General features: G+C 40.7%; 1 protein-coding gene across 4 annotated transcripts in view; it reads left to right on the forward strand.

Moving 5' to 3' along the window:
* ATP9B (ATPase phospholipid transporting 9B (putative)) overlaps positions 1 to 24,998 on the forward strand; it is a 343,595-nt gene that overhangs the window by 188,961 nt on the left and 129,636 nt on the right. For all 4 annotated transcript variants that reach the window (XM_059724300.1, XM_006258252.4, XM_059724301.1 and 1 more), the window contains one exon: positions 10,566 to 10,642. In XM_059724300.1, coding sequence (XP_059580283.1) covers positions 10,566 to 10,642 — 77 coding nt within the window. The remainder of the gene's footprint in view (positions 1 to 10,565; positions 10,643 to 24,998) is intronic.

The following is a 24,998-nucleotide window of genomic DNA, read 5'->3' on the forward strand; positions in this document are numbered from 1 at the left end:
TCTCCCAGGTGTCAAAAGTTAAGTAACAAAACATTGTGTCATTTCCCCCCACCCCAGTTTTTCTCCCTGCAAGTGTAAACTAGAATAGTTACATTTGTGTAATGTCTTGGTGAAGTTTGTATTACTGAGAAAAAGATAACTTGAAGAGATATGGTGTGCAATTCTGAATGCTTTGAGATTAGTGGTCATCCTTACCTCATGGACACTGTTCCGTAGGCTAGGGCCAGATCCTATGGAAGTTTTGTCTCCTTCACTTTCAAATTTCCACCTGTTCATCGATAGATGCATAACTCCAAAGGAACACAAATGTCATTAGAGCCCATTGCAGAAGCTGGTTTAGAGAAGTACCATGGCTGAGCAGCTTGGATTAGATGACCTCTTGAGGTCCCTTCCACCCTACTTTTCTATGTTTCTTTCAAATAGTTTGGACATGGCAATGTCTGTACCCTGAATTTAACTGTTTTCAATGGGGGAGCCAATATAGGGTACAGAACCAGATTTAGGTACACTTCACAATTTGTATTACTTAGGAAGTGACTGCTGCATTTGTACCAGTTCTATCTAGCCTTTTCCAGCACATGTGACTTCATTCTTAGATAGTCTTACAACTGTTGAAATTATGCAGGTATGGATGGATAGTCTATCTTTCTGAAGAGACTTTACTTTGAGGATGACTAAGGTGTCTATGATGATATTTCTTTTGTGGAATTGTAGTAGTTTGATTGATTTGTAATCCGAATTACTATCCTGTACATATATGAAGTTTAGGATGGAAATATCCCATTTTTTAATTCTGTAATTTTATTGGTAATATATTTTTAATTTGACAGAGGGATCTAGAGTCTGTGATAGCTGTTCTTTTATGTGTATATTTAAGCCTAAATAAGCAATATTAAATCATGTGTTGATCATGCACAGACTGCCTGGGAAAAACACAGAATGAAAGACAAAATGTTCCACCTTATTCAGCACCCCAGAGCGCATCCCCTCAAGATCCTGTAGGAGATAGCAAATGATAATGGTGACCTGAAACTTTAGCAAAAGTAATTTGAAAAAAATTGAGGAAACTAGTTGAAATTCCCTGAAGTCAAAATAAGGAAATTAAAATACTTAAACATATCATAAAGAACTGAAAAGATATGAATATCTCTAAACAAAGAGGACCTGAGAAAAGAAAACACACTTTAAATGATAATGTTCAAGAAGCTATTAAACTGAAACAGGTCTCTCTCAGAAAATAGAAATCCAGCCTTAGTGAATCCAATTATAAGGAGCATAAACTATGGTAGTAAAATGTAAGCTAGAAACCAGGAGAACAGAGGGAATTTGAAGAGCAAATAAACTGCCAGAAAGAAATGAGAGAAATCTTTAGGTAAATCAGGAATAGGAAGTTTGCAAGATAATCAGTGCGTTTACTGGGCTACCAATGGCAACAATTAAAAAGAATAAGAACTTTGTAGATAAGTTAACTGTTCTCTTCGCATCACCAGATAAAATTTTGTCAAAGCTACCCATTGAAGAGCTACTTTTTCCAAGCAGTAATGGCAAAGTACTTTTAGATATAGGACATGCTGGAACAAATGAGTAAACTAAAGTGCAGCAACTCATCAGGATTATACACGCAAAAGTTCTGATGAAGGATAAAGTGGTTAAATTGCTGAAAAGAACATGCATCTTTTCATTAAAATCAGATTATGTATTACTGGACTGGAATACAACAAATTTGGTGCTTATTTTTTCTTTAAACGTGCCAGAGATGATCCATAAAATTAGATTAGTAAACCTTACTTGAAAAATTGTAAAACTATTTAAAACATTAGAAAACACTATAAATATGATGGTATTCGAACAAACCATTGTAGCTTTTGTTAGGGAAAATGTCTCTGTAATTTATTAGATTTAGGTCAGCAGAATATTGATTCTAGAAGAAATAGTTTCATCCACCTTGACCACTGCCCCAGTGTAGCTGCTTCACAAGAATACTGAAATTACCTGCAAAGAAATCTCTCCCTTCCCAAAACTAGTTAGAAACTTGCTTCTTCAACATGCATGTTAGAGAAGACTTGAACTTCAAAGAGAGCAGAAGCATGCATAGACCATGGACAGCTGTCACATTTCTAGCTGGAGAAGTGCCATTCAATTGGGAGAAACTCCAAGTGTACAGGCATCCGTGCAGTTTCTCACAGAGAAAATATAGCAGATCTGCAAGAAAGTTCTTCCTCTTCCAACCAGGAAGATCTCACTTGCACAAGAGTTTCTTGCAGGAGAACAAATGCCTGTACATTCTTCCTTGCCCAAGAGGCCACAGCAGTCCTCCAGCATCCCAGCAATCTGTGCCTGTTGTTATCCCATGGCTTCAGGGAGCATTTTAGTGACTGATGCCCAACTTCTGAGTAAAGAAATGACCATGCCATCTCACAGCTTGATACCCAAGCAAGCACCCTTTCATGCACCTTGCAGAGCTAAAGAGTTGTATTGAGAGAGAGTTTTTTTGAGGCAGCAGATTGCCCTGTGTCTTGACCAAAGCAAGAACTGAGCAAACTGACCCATGCATAATGTCAGAAGTCACTTCTTCCTCTCCAGCAGGCCCTCTGCAAAAGCCATCTCAACAAGGAGGTCTTTCAGCTGATCACTGTGGAGATAACAGCACAGATCTACAACTGGGATTGGCAGTAGTGCCATTCTAAAACAAAGTGGAAGCAGTCCTGCTTTGAGAAAGCCCAGATGCCATCCAGCTGAGTCAAGGTCACCATGCCTTATTACGAAGAGCTGTCCCACATTCCCCCAGAGAACCATGGTGTGCACTACAGCAACGTCTTCACTTTCACTGTAACAGAACCCATGGTGCCCTCAAAAACCAGGAGGGATTAGAGGTCCTGAGGATCCGTAATGCCACCACCACAGAACAGGTGCATTTGGATGCAGAGGAGTACTGTGGTTTCAAGACCCTGGCCCTTCTTTGCCCCTGGCTTCCCTGGCAATCAAAAGCAACACCATGTCAAAGAGCTGCTTTGGTCAGCTCCCAAGAACAGGGGAGTTTTCATCTTCAGAGGGGTAGAATACTGATGTCCCAAATAGCAGAGCAGACCATTCAGTTCCAAACAATGTCTCTGCAGTTCCTTCTGTCCCATCTTGGACACCACTCTGTCCAAGGATGGCATTTCACATTACCAGCTTGCCAAGACCAAACCTCTGCACACCCTGTTTCCCAACCATCCTGCCAGGCTCCTCACCCACAGCAGCAGGAGGTAGATGGAATAACTGCATCCAAGGCATAGATAAACTAGGTCCCCTTAACCCTGCAAGATTCTGGCCCCATGCCTATAAAGTTTCAAGAGAAAGTCAAGGGAAAAAGAAGTCCAAGCTTGTTCCACACTAGCACTCCCACTGCCCGACCAGATCCATAGCAAGACCCACCCTTCCCCCACTCCAGTGTTCATTGCTATTTTTGTCTAAGGCACTCATCAATAAATGACTTCTGCCACAAATATGGGAAAGAGTGCTGCCAGGCTAGCAGGCACAGACTATATTGTAAACATAAAGTAAAAGTATACATGCATTGGCACCGGCATTGGCATTAGCAGAGTCAACAGAAAGTAACTGCGCATGCAGATTCAGCACATCGGCATATCTCACACCTGCCTTTCCCTCCCAGTGCTGAAGTGCACCCAACTCCCTCCTCTTCCCCTCCTGCTGGGCCTTGGAGGACTGTCTTTGAAAAGTTTTTCCTATGGCAGAGACATAATAGTTAGTCCCCGTGTACACATTTTTATACCCTAATGAGCCATTAACAACAAGAAACAGATTTTATTGCTCTGTATGAACAAGCTATTGAAAAGTGGATGGTGCTTACTTAGAGATCAAGGGGAGGGCAAAAGGAGAGATTGGAGGAGAGTCTGATAGCCAGTGAAGACACGGTAACAGTGCAGGAAAACATATGTACCTAACCTTGCAGAGACCTGCCCCCCTCAACACTGTAAAGAATAATAACAGGGAAGAGAAGTGGTCTCAGGAGATTGAGGATGTCAGGGAAGCAACATTATGAGTCTTGGTGTAGTTTCTGGTCTGAGCTCCTGACTTCCAGCTCCTGATCATAATGGCAAGTCGTTGACTGGCAAGAAGAACAGATAGTAAAAGTGAAAACTCATTTCTCACACTCACCATGCTCACGGGACCTCAGTTCTCTTATCAGCAGGACACAGCATAGGGCAATGTCCATCCTGAGCACCACACAATTCCAGAGTGATACTGTTCCTCCTTCAGATGGAGAGAGGAAATGGAACTGACAGGTCAGAGCTTTCACTGATTCTTCAGCAAGGATTGCAAAGCAGAAGGTTATGGCAGGTCTGGGATGGGAGCGTAGTCAGACAACCCAGTCCCTACTAGGCAGGTGTCTCATCAATGGTCACTTCAATCAACATCAGGTCTTTGGGAGTGAGGTTGTTGGACAGCTCGATCCTGAAGTTCAGAGGGATATATATGGTCTCTGCAGTCCTATCATAGCTGGCAGTGCTCTTTCGTCCTGTGAGACTATATCCTGCAGAAGCAAGAGAGTATAAAGCAGAGGTTCCCAACCACTGGGCTGCAGCCTGGTACCAGGCCACTGTGGTTTGGCTGCCGGGTCATGGCACAAGCCCCCCCCCTCTCCCCCTCCCCCCGGCACGGACCCCCTTCTGTCCACCTGAGCAAGCGGCTTCTGGGGTCATAGCTGAGCTTCCAGGGTTATAGCCAGGCAGCTGGGGAGCCCCAGGAGGGAGGCAGCCAGCTCCATGCACCCTGTCCCGCTCCCACCGGGCCATGGTAAAAAAAAAAAAAAAAAAAAGGTTGGGAACCACTAGTATAGAGGAAGTGGCTGCCCCTCACCCATGAGCATAGTTCCTGCCTGTAGCACAGTGAGACTTTGTCTAGGGAAGTATTATAGAGAAGGCAGCATTCCTAAAATAAGAGGGCATAAATTGGAGGGTATCCTGGCTGTTCCATGAGCTGGCAATTCCCTTACCCACCTAGCAACCCCAAACACTGAGTGGAGGGGCCCAAACATAGAAAAGTGCAAGTCAGTGGCTACCTCCATGAGGAGTACCCCAGTCTCAAGAGCTATAAGGGAACAACCCAATTCCCAGGCTGCAATAGAAACGGAAGGGACTTTGGACTTATTACTCTGCACTCTTGATGGTGTGAGGATGGCCAGGTGAAAGACACAGGGTGAAACTTTTGCTCAATAGGTATCCCCAGAGATCTTAGTTTAAAAGGCAGAAGCAAACAAAGTGTTCAGAACAGTAGATAATTAAATATAAATAAGTGATAATAGTGATATTTGCTAATGTTTTGCTATATGCTTTTGATTTATTTTTTTTTAATTATACTATTACATATGGTCATGCTTTCATTAAGGGATCCAGTTCTAAAAGCTACGTGATAAAATTTCTAATTACTTTTCCTTAGTAGATCCATAACTTCAAGAACCTGCTGAGTCTCTGTAGGTCAGAAATAAATTGATGTGGTGGTAAACTTTACAAGTTCAGTATTTATCTAGTTCTTGCACATGTGTATCTGATGTTTCATGAATTTTTGTCAAGTTGTTTCAAGTACTACATATTGCCTGTTGAGGTACAACCAAAAGCAAGGCCTGCCATTCTCTTGAAAAACTTGCACTGTAAAAGGGTAGTAGACATGATGTAGGCATGTTGGAAAGAGATATTTGATGGTTTTGATGGCTCTACTCCCATGAGTATTCAGGGTTGCATGAGCTTGTTTTAGTGACTAAAATAGTAATAGTTAAAAATATATTTATGCTCCTCAATACAGTTGCTGTACAGATAGGAAGTGGGGTGGGAAATGGATTTAAAAACATAAAACTAGAGGAAGGAAAGGACTGGGTCATGAGCGTTCTCTGGAGAATGAGCTGATGGGAATTGAGGAGGAAGACTACCTTCAAATTGCAAGAATTAGAGCAGAGTATTTTTTGTGTTTAAGCTTCTGAAGTGCCTCGGGGTCCTACAGGATGAAAGTTTTGTGTACTACATAATTGTAACTAACTTTTTATGGGGAACATTATTGCGTGTAAAATGGATTGTTTTGTGGATGGATAAAATCTTATTTTCACTTTATGCATTATAGTATGTATCTCAGCATTAATTTCTTCCTTTCTAAATTATTAATGCTACCTTGTAAAAGAATATGTAAGAAATGTTTTCTCCATTAGTCCTGGAGGTCACGGTCATGTAACTTTTGGGCCCTTTCATTTTGAGCTATTTTCATTGTAATATTGACGTGTGCTTACCATAGTTTAAAACTGGTAAGTTGCTTGTTAGCTATTTTTCCTTTATGGAAAAATAGCTAACAAGCTATTTTTGATGGCTTGTGCCTACCATAATTAATTGTTGTTGATTCTTTTTCTTGGCTTGATGACTTAAAATGTTTAGAAAGTTAGAATGTATTTAAGTTTACAAGTAGCGTTGCTCAGCCATCATATTTAGCTAATATTAATGATGCATGCATCTCTCAAATTAAGTAAACATAATTAACTGGAAAAATGAAAAGGGGATATTGATCAGATTCTAGATTTGCTCTTTCTTCCTTGCTGCAAGGAAGAAAGAGAGTATAACTACTATAAAACTAAAAATGCAAATGAGAAGTTTTTTAGTTAAGTGGAAGCTTTTTTCCTTTCCTTTCCTTTTGTTTTTTTTTTTTTTTTTAATTCTAATGCTTTAAGCTGACAATTTTAGATAATGGAAACTAACTTGAAGACATACCTATGAAGCATGATGCTTAAAAATAGGCATAATATAATATATGGATAGGAGACCAAGTCTAGGTAATCAGCAGAGCACTGAAATGTAATTAACCCTTCTTTTGATGAAGTTCTAGACATGCAAAGAAGAGAGCAAATATTTTAAGCCACTAGTAGTCATTTGAAGGGTTTTCCTCAGTGAGACAGACAGTTAACATGAAACTTAAAGAAAGTGGTCTGTGTTCAGGCCCAGGAAATCCTGGGTAGAACAAATATTCACATTCAGGGCCACAAGAGAACAGTGCATGAAATAACATCACAAATTTTGATGATGTCCGAAAGGCCTTTAAGAGCCGCACAGACATGCACTGTGGAACATTATTGAGTCTCTCAGAATTCCATATAAACCAACACCATTATGGTAACAGAGATGTGAGGTATTGTGTAAGGTTGAACGGACAGTTGAGAGTAATTCAGAACGGACAATGTTATGAAACAAAACTAAATTCTCTGTTTGCTATGGTTCAATTGCTGTGGATTGTAGAATGAAGAAGTGTACGGCACTATTAACACTAATGCACCTTGGGTAGGTGGCAGATATCTAGAATTTCCTGATTTTTCTGGTGAGCAATATCTTCAGAAGTCTACAAAGCTGCTAAAAACAGTCAGCCAAGTAAGGATCATAATCAGTAGTATCAAAATGAACGTCCTTGGGGCCAGATATTAAAGCAGCAATGTTACCCCCTGGTTCTTAGGGCATCTGGTTCTCCTCTAAAATGCAGAGGGAGCAAACAGCAGGATCGATATTGCCTGAAAGCATGCTTCAATTTTCTTCAATCAAGAGCCCAGTTATCTTTTTAATAAATCAGTTTTCTTGAGCACCACAAAGTATTGACTTCAAGCATCCATATAGATATAATTGTAGCAGTTTCAGTAATCTTAGCAAAATATGATCTTAGCAAGCAAGTAATTGTATATTACCAATTCTAATAATATGCGACTTCAGAGTTGGCTTCCAGAACAGGCAAGGTTCCTTGAAGAGAAAGATCAGATATCTTCAGTTCTCAGGCATTGTCAGGGTAGGGAAAAGGAGGAGGAATAGCTTTCTTTTGTTCAGGTAGTAATACTTATAGTCCTCTAGTCACATAGCCAATTAGACATTTTTTCTTGTTTTTATCAACAACCTGGTTTGTCTCCCCTTTATCGCGGTTTCTTTTCCCTCTCCTTGGTACCAGGAGCCATCTGCTTCAGATATGGGTGGAATGCACCATAACAAACTCTTTTATTCATAACAGACCTCTATCATAAACTCTTGCAGAAAAACAAGCTGCCTTAGATCCTTTTCCCTGTAGGGAGCAGGTCATACAATAGCATCACTCCATGAATGCACTCTTAGCCTACTTATGCCAAGTCTTCTTTAGGCCTTGTAGGCCTAAGGAACCATTTCAGTCCTGTTAAGCATCAAGAGGCTGAACTATATCCACAGCAACACCAGGGAGATGATCCTGCCTCAGGCAGGGGGTTGGACTAGATGACCTCTGGAGGTCCCTTACAGCCTTTCTTCTCTATGCTTTTATATGATGATGAAGGGCAAAAGTGTCAAGAAGGTAAAACGGCTCATTTGCCCTAAGCACCATCATACAAGAGACATCAAAACTATGGAAGGCAGTCACAATGTTTGGTAAACTCAAACACACCATACAAAAATTAATGATACTGAGAGCTTTCAGCGAAAGGTAATCTCCTTGCTATAAGGGTGACAGGGCTGGAGATCTACCAAAACATTAAACTAGTCTCCAATATCAAGTGAGATTTTTTTGAGCATTGGATAGAAGGCTTTGTCACCAACAGAGAGATCCAATATATCACCAAATACTTGACTCTCCTTTCATTCTTTCTATCTCTTTAATGTTGCTAGGATAATGATATCAATTCCTATTTACAGTCCTGACCAAGTTATTTTGATAGTTATCATCTTCAGTAGTTTGAGAGACGAAAGAAGTTCCTGCTGAGAAGTGTAATGAGTTTCCAGACAGCCATTTTTAGCATTCTGCCTTTTTATAATTTTTCAGTTTTCAAAAAAATTAAGGCAGATTCAAATGAAACCTGGTAATGTAATCCATTTCATAACAAACAGCCACAAAAGATTGCAATCACCACGAAAAAGTTACAAAGGTTCATTGGTTGTACCCATGTTGGTCTAAGGACATAGGCAGACAAGGTTCTTTGGGTAAATGTGATATCTTTTATTAGACCAACTAAATAGTTGAAAAAAATGTTCTTTACAAGCTTTCCGGGCACAAACATCCTTCTTCAGGCATAGGGAGACTATTTAGTTGGTTGAATAAAATATATCACATTTACCCAAAGAATCTTGTCAGACAAAGGTTTGGTATTGGACCAGAAACAATGTAAAAACTGTATTAATTAAACTATTGTAACTTTTCCTTAAGTGATAACCAACATATACAACAATGCTGAAATCAGTTTTTGTCACCTTTCATTAGCCAGTTTTTACTTTATAATGTACTTGAAACTCAAAAAATGGATGACTTAAGCAATAGAAGGCAGAAATTCTGCTGTGTAGCTCAAATTAGCTACACCTTGACTAGTTCATAAATGACAGCAGAACCAGTTGTGATTTTCAGTATAGTGCTGCATATTTTCATCAACATCTAATTAATTTATTTTTCACTAATGCTAAAACTTTAAATATTTTGCTTTTGTAGATTTTCAGTTCAAACATAATTTTTTAACCATTAAATGTTAAAGTATGTTATTACGTCCATTAGCATCAGTTTAAAGGGTATTGTTATTTTCAAGGATGTTAATGAAAGGTTAGTACCATACTCTGTGATATCAATCAAAAGGAATTACCAGCTCATTTTCTTTTGTGGATTACATAAAAAATAATCGGGTAAAATTAGAAGCAGCATGTCATAGTTCACAAATTATTGTTCAGATGTTTTATTTTGTTGTTGTTACAGGGGCTAAAATTTAAAAAAATGCATGATATTATTGTGTGTACTGTAGCTGTGTTAGTCTGAAGTCAGGCAGAAAGACCTTAGAGACTAACTAGTTCAAAGAAGTATGAGCTTTTGTAGGCTACAACTTGCTTAGTCAGATGCAGGCATCAGTGGTTGCTTCCAAAAGCTTATGCCTCACTTACTCTAAGGCCCCTGGCAGATATGCAAGTGAAAGTTTGATGGGATCTGATGCGGGTTTCTCACAGTCACTCTTCCTGCCATGCCACACATGCACAGCAGGAGGTGTGATTGTCCAGCATCAAATCCCATCATGCCTTATAGCTGTGCAGCTGGGAGCCATATCAGCTGGAGGTTCCCAGCCACTGGAGCAAATAGTGCATTCCCACATCTGGGAGCCTGGATCAGCTGATAGCGCTCTTAGTCTCAGGAGCAGATCACCTGACAGGACTTCCAGCCATGGGGGGTTGACCCATGGGTGGGAGCCGCAGCCTGGCCAGATGTTCAATTAATGGTATGATAGGAACTAGTCACAACGTTATTACGCATTTTTTGTCTAATAACTTTGTGGTTTATTCCTTGTTTTATCACACTATTATTTGCATTAATGCATGGCCAGGAGGGAACATAAGACGTGATTAATTGATTAATCATATCTTATGTGTAACGTGTGCTAGGGTCTACGGCTGCCACCCTGTCCCACCTTCTATGTGTACTTTAAAAGGACTTCGGTTTATATAACATTTTTGCTTAAGAAGTGGCTTTGTTTATAGGATTGTAAGTTTTTAATTGTTAATTTCACTCTTTAGCAGTGTATTTGCTTTCATTTTCAACCATTTTCATTTTTCTAGGAACAGTAATTGGTGTTGTCATTTACACTGGGAAGGAGACGCGAAGTGTAATGAACACATCCAATCCAAAAAACAAGGTAGGCTGGCATGGCTTGAATAACAGCTAATTAAACATGTCTTACTGTCTTTACACTTACCCTTCGACTGTGATAGTTCAAGACTATCAAACTAACAGTTTGGTTACAAACTTTGTGTTCTATAAAAATGTTCTGCAGTGTATCAAAGGATAAGTGATAGCTTAATTTGTTTGTATAGCAAAGGAAACCTGTGTACAGGATGCCATTGTAGGTATTATAAATTTGCCATCTTATTTCAGAAATACATGTTAAAATGACTAGTTGGAAATTAAGGTATAATGGTTTTAATGCAGTGATTCTCAACCAGAGTGCTGTAGCATCCTGGAATGCCATCAAATCCTTTTAAGGATGCCATGATGTGCCAAGCAATATTTGTAGGGTTAGGTTTGTGAACACCTACACACAATTCACAAAATAAACCCAGAAACCTCAAATAGGAATCCATAGTGTCAAGTATGTTGTGACCCATTATGTTGTTCATGAGTTCTTTGCAACAGAAGAATTGCTCTATTATTTTTCTGCAATCAAAAACATGAGTGATAGCTATGAGCTGACATTTTCCAAGGGGTGCCTTGAGTCTAAAAGGTTGAGAACCGCTGATCTAATGCAATAGAGTACAGGTAATATGCCTCCTAAATCTTAGGCCCTGATCCTGCAAATTCTTTCCTTTTCATGGAGCCCTATTTACGTCAAGTCAAATCACTAATTCAGTGGAATTCTGTGTGGGAAAGGCAGTTGTGTACCAGAATTTAAGACATAGACAGTAATATCAATTTATGATGGTATTGTATGAGTTACTTACAGTTAGGTAAATATTTATCTAATAAAATACTAATTCCATGAGACTACAACCAGAGATGTAAAGTTAGGAGTTACATGTGTGACTTGGATACCTTTTCAAACTAATGCTTAAGGGAATATGCTTATTCCTCAAACACAAGTTTGTGGTAAATTTTGTACTGTTAGCTCTGTCCATTTCTGTCCTGTTTGTCCATGAGCTAATGTTGTTATAAAAAAAATTACCCTCTTGGTTTACACAAATATTTTATTTAAAATATTTGATATATCTTAATATTTTAGGTTAGTACTAGGAAAACAGGGAAAGAAGACTTTTTCGTCTTCTGTACTTTTCATAATATAATTAATGCTCTCTCTTCATTTGTCATGTTCTCAGCCCTAATAAAGCCAGCCAGACCTTCCAAAACATTAGAATTTTCTTATTCTCAGAGAAAATACAGCAGATTGGGAGATGTCCCAGATGATTGGAAAAGGGCAAATATAATGCCCATCTTTAAGACAGGGAAGGAGGAGGATCTGAGGAACTTGGTCAGCCTCACCTCAGAAAAATCATGGAGCAGATCCTCAAGAAATCCATTTCTAAGCACTTGGAGGAGAAGAAGGTGATTAGGAAAAGGCAGCATGGATTCACCAAGGGCAAGTCATGTCTAACCATCCTGATTGCCTTCTGTGATGAGATGACTGGTATGCCTGTGTAAAGCAGAAAGTATTTGCTTTGGATTTGGATTCAGCTGATTCGGAGAGACAGTGATTCAATTCAGAGATTCAAATCACTGTCCCAATTCGATTCTGCTGAATTGGATTTGAAAATTTGGCTCCGCTTCGGAGATTCAGCCATAGACTAAACAGGCAACAGTCCTCGCCACACTGGACACAGCTGCCTCCAGCTGGTAAGTCTGTTGTGGTGGGCAGAGAGGGCAGGGAAGGGGTGTGGGAGAGATTGGGGCTGGGCCTGGGACAAGCTGCCCAACCGGGCTGGAGGGGGGGGCAGGCTGCAGGCACAGCAGTGCTGGGAGCAGGGGCTGTGCCCTGGTGTTGCTTCTCCCCTTCTGCCTGGAGCGAGCCACACCTGCATTGTGCCACCCTGCCGCAGCTAGGCAAGTGGCAGCAGGGCATACCCCCTGCTCCCAGCCCTGTTACACCCCCATCCCGCGCCCCAACCCCCCGCCCTGGCTGGGCAAGTGGCAGCAGGGTATAGCCTGCCGCTACTCAGCTGGGGTGGAGGGGTGCAGGATGCAGGTGCTGCTGCCACTTGCCCAGCTGGGCTGGAGGGGGTGCGGGATGCGGGCACTGCCACTGCTTGCCCAGCTGGGGGTGGGTGGCAGGGGCATGGGATGCAGGCACTGCTGCCACTTGCCCAGCCGGGGTGTGGGAAGCATGATGCAGGCATGGCTCACTCCAGGCGGAAGAGGGCAAGTGGCAGCAGGGCATAGTCCCTGCTCCCAGCGCTGCTGTACATGCACCCCATGCGCCCCACCCCCCTCCCCGAAACCTGACTGGGTGGTTGGGTGCAAAGGGTAGTAGTCAATGGCTCAATGTCTAGTTGGCAACCAGTATCATGTGGAGTGCCCCAGGGGTCAGTCCCGGGGTCAGCTTTGTTCAGTATCTTCATCAGTGACATGGAAGATGGCATAGAGTGCACCCTCAGCAAGTTTGCAGATGACACCAAGCTGGGGAGAGTAGTAGATACACCAGAGGGTAGGGCTAGGATTCAGAGAGACCTCAGCAAATTGGAGGTTTGATCCCAAAGAAATGTTATGAGGTTAAATAAAGACAAGTGCAAAGTCCTGCACTTAGGATGGAAGACCCATGCACTGCTACAAGCTTGGGACCAACTGGCTAAGCAATACCTCTACAGAAAAGTACCTGTAGTGGACAGTAAGCTGAATAAGAGCCGACAGTGCTCCCTTGTTGCAAAGAAGCAGGGTGGATAAATCAATGATTTTTTTTAAATAAAAAAATTGGATTTTTTTTATTTAAATCAGGTTTTTTTAATCATCAATAAAATACTAAATTTCTCTCTCGTTTAAAAAATAACTTACAATTCAATGTCATCACAAACATGCTAAATCTACACTTACAGTCTCATAAAAATGAATTAATGGCTGTCACACACACACGCATTGAGTTACCTAGCAATCAAACATGGGCATTCATTTCAGTTTTTCATCTTATGAAAATGGCTCCAGTCTGTCTGTCCAGCCTAACTACCAGCTCTTGCTTCTTGGAAGTTCTGGGCTTTGAGTTTCTGTTTCTCAGCACACTAAAGTTACATGTGCAAAATCGCAGGCTGGATAGGATTATTGTTCTGTGCTGATGCGCTGGTGGAACTGGGCCAAGTAAGGCAGAGGTGTTAATTAAGACACTGTCTTAAAGACAGAGAGACAATATAGGACAGGACGGAGGCAGAGTAGAAAGGACCAGTGGAGTGGACTGGAAAGAAAAGGGGAAGACATTATTCAGTAGTACAGCTTCCTATATTCCCCCATACTTTTGCCGCAGAAAAACTGTCATGGCTTCTGGGCGTAAGAGAGAGACCCTATCTGGGAATATTTTGAAACAATTCCTTCCCTGGGTAAAAAAGAAAAAGATGTCAAGTGAAAGAAGCAGTGCAAGGAGAAGATTCAGGGCCTAGTTGCAAGAATGAAACATCATAATGAAAACTGCTTGTTGGGAGAAAATGATGTGGATGAAGATGTGGATATGTCTCAAGAACAATGTGGATCAACTGGTTAGTAAATTAAATAATTCACTTTGCAATGCATCATTCTTCAAGACTCAGTCTATGCCTTTTAGCATAAGTGTGATTTAACAAGTAAATTCCCAAGCTGTTTACTATGGTGGATGTTGCTAGAAAAAAAAGTTTAGCTTAGCTAATCCTTCTGGCTTGTTTAATTAGTTAACTAGGTTTGGAATCTATCACCCAAGTTTACGGTACAGAAAGCTGCAGTAAGAGAAATCTAGAGTTTCCAGTTGCCACTGGGTGTCATTTTCTTATTTTATATTACAAAATACATGCCCCTTATTTTGGAACTTCATGGCCTCAGATCATAATGGCGATGCCATAAATCTATACCCTATTTTACTTCAGCATAACTCAGCTTTCCCCAGGGAACCCCATCCTATACTTGTTTTCTCAAAAAACAGAAGTGCCAGTGAGTTCAATGGGGCTTACTCCAAAATTAAGTGTACTCTAAGTGCAGTCAGTCTTAGCTTTTTTGGTAATTTGGAATCAGAGCTGCATTCTTGCTGAAAAAAAATGGAAAGTATGAACTGAATAATAGCATGAGAAGAACTGAGAAGAATGACTATTCAAAACTGATTTTTGTTTCAGGATCCCATTTAAGCATAAGAGACTTTGACAGGCTATCTGCAACAACTTTAGAGTCATCCGTTGGCACTTTTAGCAGCCGTGCTGCAACTAAATGTATTTCAGACAACAAAGTATCAGTAGCAAGCAAAAGATTTCAGTCATCCAGTAAAACCACTGCTGTGGATGGGTTTGTAGTAAGGACAAGCAAATACCAATAAGACACCATAGATGAAAAGATTGCTCATTCATTTATGCCACAAATTCTCCTTTTTGCATTGTTAGCAATAAATGCTTCATTGACATGGTTGAGTCCTTACAACCAGACTACACTCCACCTGGTAGACATTGGTGGAAAGTTGCTAGATATGGTGTATGAGAAGGAACTTGAACAGTGTACAAAAAAAACACTGAGGGGAAATTTGCCAGTTTAAGCTTTGATGGGTGGAGCAATGTACACAATGATCCAGTAATATGTGCCTGTGTGACAACAGAAGATAGGGTTGCATATCTTTCAGAAACAATAGATATATCGGGAAATGCCCACACAGCAGAATATTTAAAGAAGTGGCAGTGAAAGCTGTAATAAACTGTGAACAAAAATTCAACTGTCACACGCGCGGTTTTGTCACAGACAGTGCTGCAAACGTGGCAAAGATGAGAGGATACTTTGAAGAAGAAACGGAAGGATGCTCCTTAATAACATATGGCTGTGCCCATTTAGTGCATCTTTTAGCCAAAGAGTTAAGTATTTCTCCAGGAATAAACAAAAATGTTGAAGTTGCAAAATACTTCTGTTACAACCGTTTTGCTTTGGCTTCACCAAAGAGAGCAGGAGGATCCAAACTAATTCTCCCTCAAAATATTCAATGGAATTCTGTGGTTGATTGTTTTGAACAATTTATTAAGAACTGGCCTATTTTCATAAAAAATTGTGAAGCAAACCATGATAAAATACATGGAAGCATCTCATCCAAAGTATCTAACATTAAATTAAAGAGCAATGTAGAGGATATGCTCAGTATACTGAAGTCTATATCCATAGCCTTAAATGAACTTCAGAGAGATTGTTGCTGCATTGCTGATGCTGTCGAAATTTGGAAGGCAATTCAAGAGATATTGAAGAAAGAAATACCTAACCAGAAAGTTAAACTGCAGGCAATAAAGAAGTGAATGGATCAAGCACTAAGTCCACCTCATTTTCTTGCAAACATTCTCAACCCTGGGTGTAAAGGTAGATGCCTAACTTCTGAAGATGATGCTGCCATGGCATGGGCATCTCAAAATCACTTCTCAGTTATGCCAGTCGTAATAAATTTCAGGGTTGGAGGGGAACCAGTTAAACAGTACATGTTTACTGATGATGTTTTGAACTAAGTTACTCCCCTGAATTGGTGGAAATCATTAGCCAGGCACGTTGAAACAGTTACTTCAGTTGCTAAGCCAACAGTAGCTTCCTCTGCAGGCACAGAGAGAATATTTTCATCATCTGGTATTATTCACTCAAAGCTAAGAAATCGACTGGGAGTTGAAAAAGCAGGAAAACTCATTTCTGTTTCAGTCTATGAATAAAAATGACAGTGGGAGTGGGGAAGATGAGATCTAGTTGTAGAACTTTTTAAGGACAGCGTACATTGAGTGTTGTGATGACTTGTCTGTTAGAGTTAATAAAATTTGAAAATTAAAAAAAAAGAGTTTAAGGACAGATGTAAAATGTTGTATTAAGTTGTAAATTAACATGTTTTAGTATCAGATTTGCACCATTGTTTAAGAAATATGTGAAGAAGTATCAGTGGGGAGAAACTTGATTTAAATCAATGATTTAAATCAGGGTTTTCTCTTGGTGATTTTAAATCTTGCGTGACCAGTCTCATTTCCTTTTACAACCAGGTGACCTATCACCTGGACAAGGGAGAAGAGATTGATATCATATACCTTGACTTCAAAAAAGCCTTTGATCTGGTATTCCATGATCACCTCTTGGCGAAACTGGCCAATTGTGGCCTTGGGTCCACCACGATCTGCTGGCTGGGAAATTGTCTCCTTGGTCAGACCCAGTTGGTGGTAATTGACGGAAGTCAATCATCATGGTGCCCTGTGACCAGTGGGGCCCCCCAAGGCTCTGTCCTTGGACCCATATTGTTCAACATCTTCATTAATGATGTGGACGTTGGAGTCAGAAGTGGACTTGGCAAGTTCGCTGATGACACCAAACTCTGGGGCAAAGCATCCACACCTGAGGACAGGAGGGTGATCCAGACTGATCTGGACAGGCTCAGCAAGTGGGCAGACGAGAACCTGATGGTGTTTAACACTGAAAAATGCAAGGTTCTCCACCTTGGGAGGAAAAACCTGCAGCATCCTTATAGGCTTGGTACTGCTACGCTGGCTAGCACTATGGAAGAAAGAGACTTGGAGGTCATCATTGACCACAAGATGAACATGAGCCTGCAATGCGATGCTGCGGCTAGTAAAGTGACCAAAACTCTGGCCTGCATCCATAGATGCTTCTCAAGCAAATCCTGGGACGTCATTCTCCCCTTGTACTTGGCCTTGGTGAGGCTGCAGCTGGAGTACTGCATCCAGTTTTGGGCCCCGCAATTGAAAAAGGATGTGGAGAAGCTTGAGAGAGTCCAGAGAAGAGCCACGCGCATGATCAGAGGTCAGGAAAACAGACCTTACAACAACAGGCTGAGAGTTATGGGGCTCTTTAGCCTGGAAAAGCGCAGGCTCAGGGGTAATCTGATGGCCACCTATAAGTTTATCAGGGGTGACCACCAGTATCTGGGGGAATGTTTGTTCACCAGAGAGCCCCAAGGGATGACGAGGTCAAATGGTTATCGACTACTACAAGATTGTTTCAGGCTGGACATAAGGAAGAATTTCTTTCCTGTCCAAGCCCCAAGGTCTGGAATAGTCTGCCATTGGAGGTGGTTCAAGCACCTACATTGAACACCTTCAAGAGAAAATTGGATGCTTATCTTGCTGGGATCCTATGACCCCAGCTGACTTCCTGCCCTTTGGGCAGGGGGCTGGACTTGATGATCTTCTGACCTTCCAGCCCTAACGTCTATGAAATCTATGAAATTAGTGATTTAAATTGCCTTGATTTAAATCAATCCACCCTGCAAAGAAGGCTAATGGCATACTGAACTGCATTATTAGGAGCGTTGCCAGCAGATCGAGGGAAATGTTTATAGAGTTTTAAGAGTTTGCCTTCAGTTTTGGTCATGTTAGTGTATTATAGGCTTTGAAATTATAGAGTTCCGAGTATGCAGTTTTCAAAACATGTTTCTTGTGGTTGTAAGTGGTTCATAGTGAAGTGAGATGTTTGTTGTCTCGGACGTAAATTGTATTTCTGCAGCTTCAGCTTTGGAATCAAGATCTTTGATCTGACAGCCTTAGTGCTGGATTGCAGCAGGAGGTTCTGGTCACAGAACAGTGAGTTCCTCCACTGTTAGATTTTTTTTTTAATCAACAATTGCTCCTAAGTTTTCGTTTTCTCCTTCTCGTACCCCACCATATTTTGTGCATTCTAGTTCAAGCCTGGAACTTCATTCATTATTTGGAATTACAGTCTGGAGGGAAGGAACATTTCTTTTCTGTGGTATATATGGTCTTTTCAATGTGAAATCTTAAATGTCATTTGAATTGATTGAAAACCTTAAGTGAAAAGTTTTCAATGAAAGAATGTCATGTGTAGGTGCACGAAGATGCATAATTCTGGTCCCTTTCTCCAAATCATTTAAACTTATATGGAGGACAACGTTGGTCTTAGAGAAGAAGAAACAATGCAAGAAGACTGTTGAACTTCTGCTGCTATCATTTCCTTCCCTCTAACTGTCATTATTCCACTTCTTTCCGCTTCTCAAGATTGATAACATCCCTGGTTTAGATCTGCTATTTTTCTTGGTTAAGGGAAGCAGCCATAAGCTTTTTAGTGCTTTGGAACAAAGACAAAACTTCCAAAATAGACTACTGGAACCTGCAAGAGGATCTGTTGCATACCAACCATACATCCATCTGTGAGTAGGAAGTTAGAAACATTGTATTAAGGGACTTTCTTTCTTTTTCATCTAAATTATCTTTGTACCACTGGTTCCCTAGTCATTTTTGCAGCTGCTGAAAGAAGTAGAGCAACACAACCAGTGAACTTCTGCTCCCTGTGAAACTGTTTGCTCCCAGAATTTCCTGTTCAGCGTGCTGGTCAATTGTGGTGTGGTGATCTTGACCTTGAATTAATGTTCGTGTTCACTTATTCTTTTGATACGTGTTCAAAATTCTAATGACGCTGTAAGCAAAGAAGGGAATGTAAAATGTTCAACAGTTAGTAACTCAACTGAACCTGAATGGAATTTTAGAGAACAAAAGAAACTACATTATTTTTAAACCCTGGTGAATTGTAAAGACTTGTTTCAAACAATTGGAGAGAGTAGCGCTTCTTAAAAAGAGTCACAAAAACCTCAAATCATTTTTTCAATAGAAAATATTAGAAGAACTAATAGTCAAGCCTTTATTAAAGTTGTCTATAGCAGGGGTACTTAAGTTGTAGCGGGTATGCGTGGGCAGGCAGGCTGGCGGGGATAGAGCATGCTCTGGGATGCGGCGGCGGTATCTTCCCCAGTGCATTCTCACAATTCACTTTTTACCGGGGAAGGGGGAGGAGCACTCTGGGTGCCGCTGGCCCCACGTAGCATGCTACAGCACCTCACCCCCCCTCCCCCACCTCAGCTTGCTCTCCTCCACCCCCTTCCTGGAGGTCAGTGAGGGTCTGAATGGCAGGGGGGGAGGGGAGTGTGCTTCTGTGTCTGCTTCCAGGAGCAGGACCCAGCAGGAGCCAGGGTAGTGGCACTCCTCTGCAGACCACACAGGCGCTGTCTGGCTGCCCAGACGCGGCGGCAGCCACTGCTATCTACACCCACCGCCCTGTGCTGCCCCCCGCCTGTACTGCTTTTCCACGGCCGGTTGCACATGTAGCTCCATAGGCTGCTGATGGGCAGCATGCAATTAGCTGGGCACAAGGCCCCTCAGCAGCCCATAGGGAAAAGCTGCAAGGGCATGGTGGCATGAGGTGGTGTGTGGCAGTGATGTGGGATGCTGCTGTGTGCGAGCCCCGCTCCTCCCTCCCCGCACCTCTGCTACACACACCCCTGGGAGAGCACGGGGGGGGAGGGGGGCAGCTCATGTCCCCAGATCTGCCACTGGCTGCCCCCCCCCATAGCCCCACTCCCAGCACCACCATGCCTGCCCGAAGCGTAGCCTGGCCTGGCCCCCCACCAGGAAGAGTATGGCACCGCCCCGGCCCCAGCCCACCCCATGCACAGATCTGGAGGCGTGCGCCACACCATGCCCTCCTGGGGTGCGCGCAGCAGCAGGAGCTGGCCCCCTCCCCCAGCGCCCTCCAGATAAGCAGCTCTCAGCTTCATCCTGCGCCCACCCTGCTCCAGCTGTGCAGTGCCTGCCTCAGCCCCACTCCCTCCCTCACTGCGGGGGCCTCAATCTGCCCCCCCCTTAAAAACCAGAAAAAATATAAGGGGGTACAGGAGTTTAAACTTTGAGTCAAAAGGGGTACACTTATTAAGAAGGTTGAAAACCCTGGTCTATAGTAACTTCTGAAAAGTTGGATGCATAATGCTATTTGCTGATAGAGTCTCAACTTTTCGCCTTTTCTGTAACTAATGAGAAGCAATGAAAGTTTCTAGTAACTCCTTTTCATTCTCAGAATATTTATTGACAGCAAGTAGACTTCCCAGGCTAAAGCTGCACACCCCACACCATGCACACGACATGCCCAAAAGAGGCATTGCATTAGTTGGACCTGACTCACCCAATTTCTTCATAGAATGCACACTTCTGTGGGGCTTTTTGGCAGTTTAATCTAATAGCTGATTGAATCAACCTTAGGTAAAAGTGCCAAAAAGCCCTACTGAAGCACCCAATGTGTATAGATACTGAGGTGCTGAGTCAAATTAATGTGTTTCCTCTTCCAGTAAAGTTCTGTTTTGTTTTGTTTTTCACACATCTGACAGCACTTTGTGGATTCCAGTTATTGCTAGTTGGGATTTATGTCTTTACTTGATAAAAGAATACATATCCCTAAATGCCTCTTTGTTTCTTAGTTAAATTACTGTATAGTACAATATTTAACTCCAAATTTCAGTTGTTAAATAAATATGTATACATGTTCTTCCAGAAATAAATTTGTGCTTTCATCGCATGTATGTTTCTTACTATAATATTACATGGCCAAATCTCATATGGGTGGAATAACAAAAATATCCAGGCTATCCTCATATATGCCAAAAAGAAATCTATGAGCCCCTTACCACCAAGCATCCCTGGCAGAAAGTAAGAAGTGGTAGCAGAACTCCTCAGCAGTTGTTATTACAAGTTTAAGATCTCCTAGATCTCCTCCACCCTCAGTATATACACAGGAATTTAATGTGCTTACTGCTAATTTAAGCTAACTCCAAATTTCTATATGAGTAGAAGAACAGAGAGGCCCTATCAAAAACCTATTGACAGCATAAAGGAGGTGCAGTGTCTGCCATGAGACTCCAAAGTCCTGACTTGGGGATGGAAGACTTCACCCCAGTTCTATTCTGAAATGAACTCTCCATAACTGCAAAATTATGAGTTGTGACAGAAGAGTCATGATTTTGTTCTTAAGAACGCTTAAAGTAGTGGATCTCAGTACTGGAAAGTATAATCTGAAAGTGCCATTTCAGCTGTACATGCTATGGCAATTTGTGTACAGTGTGTGCTTAATGTAATAGAGACCTGAGAATCAAATATATTAATCAAGCACAACAGTTCTCTTTGATTTGTAGAAAGTTGCAAAGGTGTGTAGTGTAATGGAAGATGCAAATTAATTAAAGCTTTTGAAGTGGTATTGTTGGGATGATGTATGGAAACTACACAGGTGAAGCTAGATAAAAACTACTCATCAAAATGAACCATCACAGAAAAAGGACAGACATTAAAACACAGGTAGAACATTTTTCACAGAAAAACCACTCCTCTGACCTCATAGTCCTCCTGCTCAAGGGAAATTTAGAAAACGCCTTTAAAGGAATGGCCTGGGAACAAAAAAATCATTAGCTTACTGGACAGTGAGAACCAGGGACTTACCACAGACATTGAATGTAGGGCCCATTACAATCTACCTGATCCCCACTAATCTCTCCGCACTCTACAGGTGTTAATGACCCTCTTGCTCTTCCACTTGTCAGGTTATCCTGTCTACTGCATTCCTCCTGCCTTTTAGCTAGATGGTAACGTCTCTCATATCTTGTTTTTATTTGCATATGGAGTTTTTGTATAAACCTTTGTTCTGTCTGCCATTTAGGTGTAACTGTGCCTACTTTTTTTCTCAGAGACTTGAGGAAGGGTAATTGACACCTGAAAGCTTGTCCATATTCCCCCTAAGTGTATATTTGGTCCAGTAAAAGATATCACCCAAAAAACTCTTAGCCTTAATGCCTTGAACATGTTTACTTCTAAAATTTTACAAAACGGTTCACTTGTTTCTCACATACATCCAGGTTTTAAGTTTTTCCAGAATTCAGTTACTTTTTGTTTTTTAAATATCATAGGTATTGGTGCACAAGTGAACATGCAAAAGAGAGCTAATTTTTTACTTTGAGAATTCACCTGTTATTGTCCCCAGGGGTGACCAGTGTCTCCTGAGTCTGGGGGGGCATAATTTGTGGACAGGCCCGGGTGTGGCCCAAAAGCCCCATATCCACTCCTATACTCCTGTGCCGTGACTTAGTGCCCCCTCCCCCCCCCCAACATGCCGCTGGCCCACGCAGCAAAAAAAAAAAATGCCCTGTCTTGAACAGTGCTGAGTCGGGGGCCAATCTCAGGGGGGGCCCATGCCCCCCTCCCCTCCCATGCCTCCCCTACCAGTCACCTATGATTGTCCCACAGAATATGGTTTGATTCTGAGCAACATTAACCACATGATATGCAGACAGGCAAAAGCTGATCCATGTTTCAAGCTCATCTGTAATATAGCTATCTGGCTCAAAGCAGTTGTAAACAGAAACCCACATTCAGAATGGGTCTAGTAACTAAAAGTAGGCAACTTTTCCATAATTCTGATTGCTGAATTCAGAATATTTCTAAACTAGTACCTTGCATTTAAATCATAGCATTCTAAAAAAGTAGAGCTTAAAAGAATCTTAGGTCACCTAGTCCAAATCCCTATTCAAGGTAGGATTTTCCCTGTTAAAATCATTCCAGACTAATGTGTCTACTCTTAAAAAATTCCAAGAATGGAGATTCTACAACCACCCTAGGAAACCTACTCTAATGCTTAACCACCCTCATAGTGAAAATGCTTTTCTGATATCCAACCTAAATATCCTTTGCTGTAATTTAAGATTATTACCCCTTCTCCTGTCCTCTGCAACCACAGAAAATAAGTTATCACCCTCCTCTTTATAACCACCCTTCAGGTATTTGAAGATTGTTATCAAATCCCCACTGTCTTCTCTCAGACTAAATAGTCCTAGTTCTTCCAAGCTTTTCTCATAAATCATGGATTTACATTTACATTGTAATTCTTAAAGCCTTCATATAAATTTGATTAGTAGGAATTATTTCCCTTTGTATAAAAAGGAAATTTGAGTTAGAGTAGTTTGTTTGCCGAAAGCTACAGAGTAGCCTCCAAAGTTCCTGACTTCCTAAACCATGCTGTGTCTCAAAACAATATGAGGAATGTTCATTCAGTGATTTTTGTTAGTAATGATGCTTTCAATTCTGGAAAGGAAACCAGAAGTTTGAGTGCTTCTATGTGCGCAGGGTGCTTTCATTTCAAAACAATGCAAATAGCTCTTAATCTCAGCAATAATCTTCCTAATGTGAATAGAAAAAAACCTTCAATTATAAAGAGATAAAACTTCAGTTATACACTATTTCTTACAACCTAGACCTATATTTAGCAGGAAGATACTTAATTATATCAAGAAAAGGAAAAAAAAACTTACAAGAGGTTTTAAAAAAATCAATTGTGACAGGTTGCCATTTTCACGCCATTCATAATAAGTTACTCAGAGTAGGAACATCAAGAATGAAATGATAATACAAATTGCTTGAAGCAGTTATTGCAATCCCTTGGGTATATTGATTTGTGTTTCTAATAAAGAGATGCTTTTAAATGTCTCATTGACAGAGACAGGTGATATGTGCCATTATGTGAATTAAAATGGCCCCTTATTATTTGAATCTTTGTAACTGCATTTTAAAATAATAGAACAAAATGGAATCAGAACATTTATGGTGCATAATTATTTTCTGTGCATTACATTTGATATGAAGTTAAGACGATTGGGGAGAGACTCTTTCTTTAGTCAAAAGTTATTCAGAATTTTAAAATAAACAGTACAAACCATACTTTCACCACTGTTTAAAATTAAAACCTTTAGCATGATAAAATAGTAGAATAAAATATACAAAAATGCTGTATCTGCGTTTACCATGCAATTTTATTATGAACATCATCTTGATGGGGTATGACATCTTTTATTAAACATTTGTTAAACATTTTCCAGTGTATCATTTATAAAAGAAACCACTCCAATGGAGGGTGATAAGAGTAGGTCCACATGGTTCAATAAGTCTTCAGAGAAATATTGTTATTAATATTAAAATAATTGTTCAAAAGCCTCATCGGCAAAGGATTAAAAAGAAAAACAAACCTACAATAAACTAATTCAGTAGCATGTAGATGAGCTGTAGTATGGTTTTTAGGATTATGACAATACATGCACCGCCTTCCCTTGCATAATCAGCATGCTATGATATTACAGCTGCTTACAATTAAAAGTTGTGTTCCTTCATGTGAAATGTGAACATAAATAAACTTATAATTTCAGGCAGCAGTAAAGAGCAAAATGTTAAATGTTTGAAAAAAAAAATCCTAATTATAACATCTGGGATATACTGCTTTATCATAGCACTGTGAAGAGTATCCAAACTAGTTAACTTAGTGATACTTGAAACTGTTTAAAATAAGCATTTCATTCAGTCTTAGTAAAACCAGGTAATGTAAGTTAAATAAAATTGGTTGGTTGTCCAAACTTTGAGGTAAGTTTAATTAAATAGGCAAATGTCCATGTAACGTGTGCATATATGAATGTAAGATCTTCCTCAAATTGGAAATAACTTCTTGTTGTATGTAGTGTTCTTAGTATCCTAGTGAATCAAAGTGATGAAATTTAAAATATTGCATGTAAAAAGGAT

Source organism: Alligator mississippiensis, chromosome 3 (genome assembly GCF_030867095.1).
Source record: "Alligator mississippiensis isolate rAllMis1 chromosome 3, rAllMis1, whole genome shotgun sequence".
Taxonomy (NCBI): domain Eukaryota; kingdom Metazoa; phylum Chordata; order Crocodylia; family Alligatoridae; genus Alligator; species Alligator mississippiensis.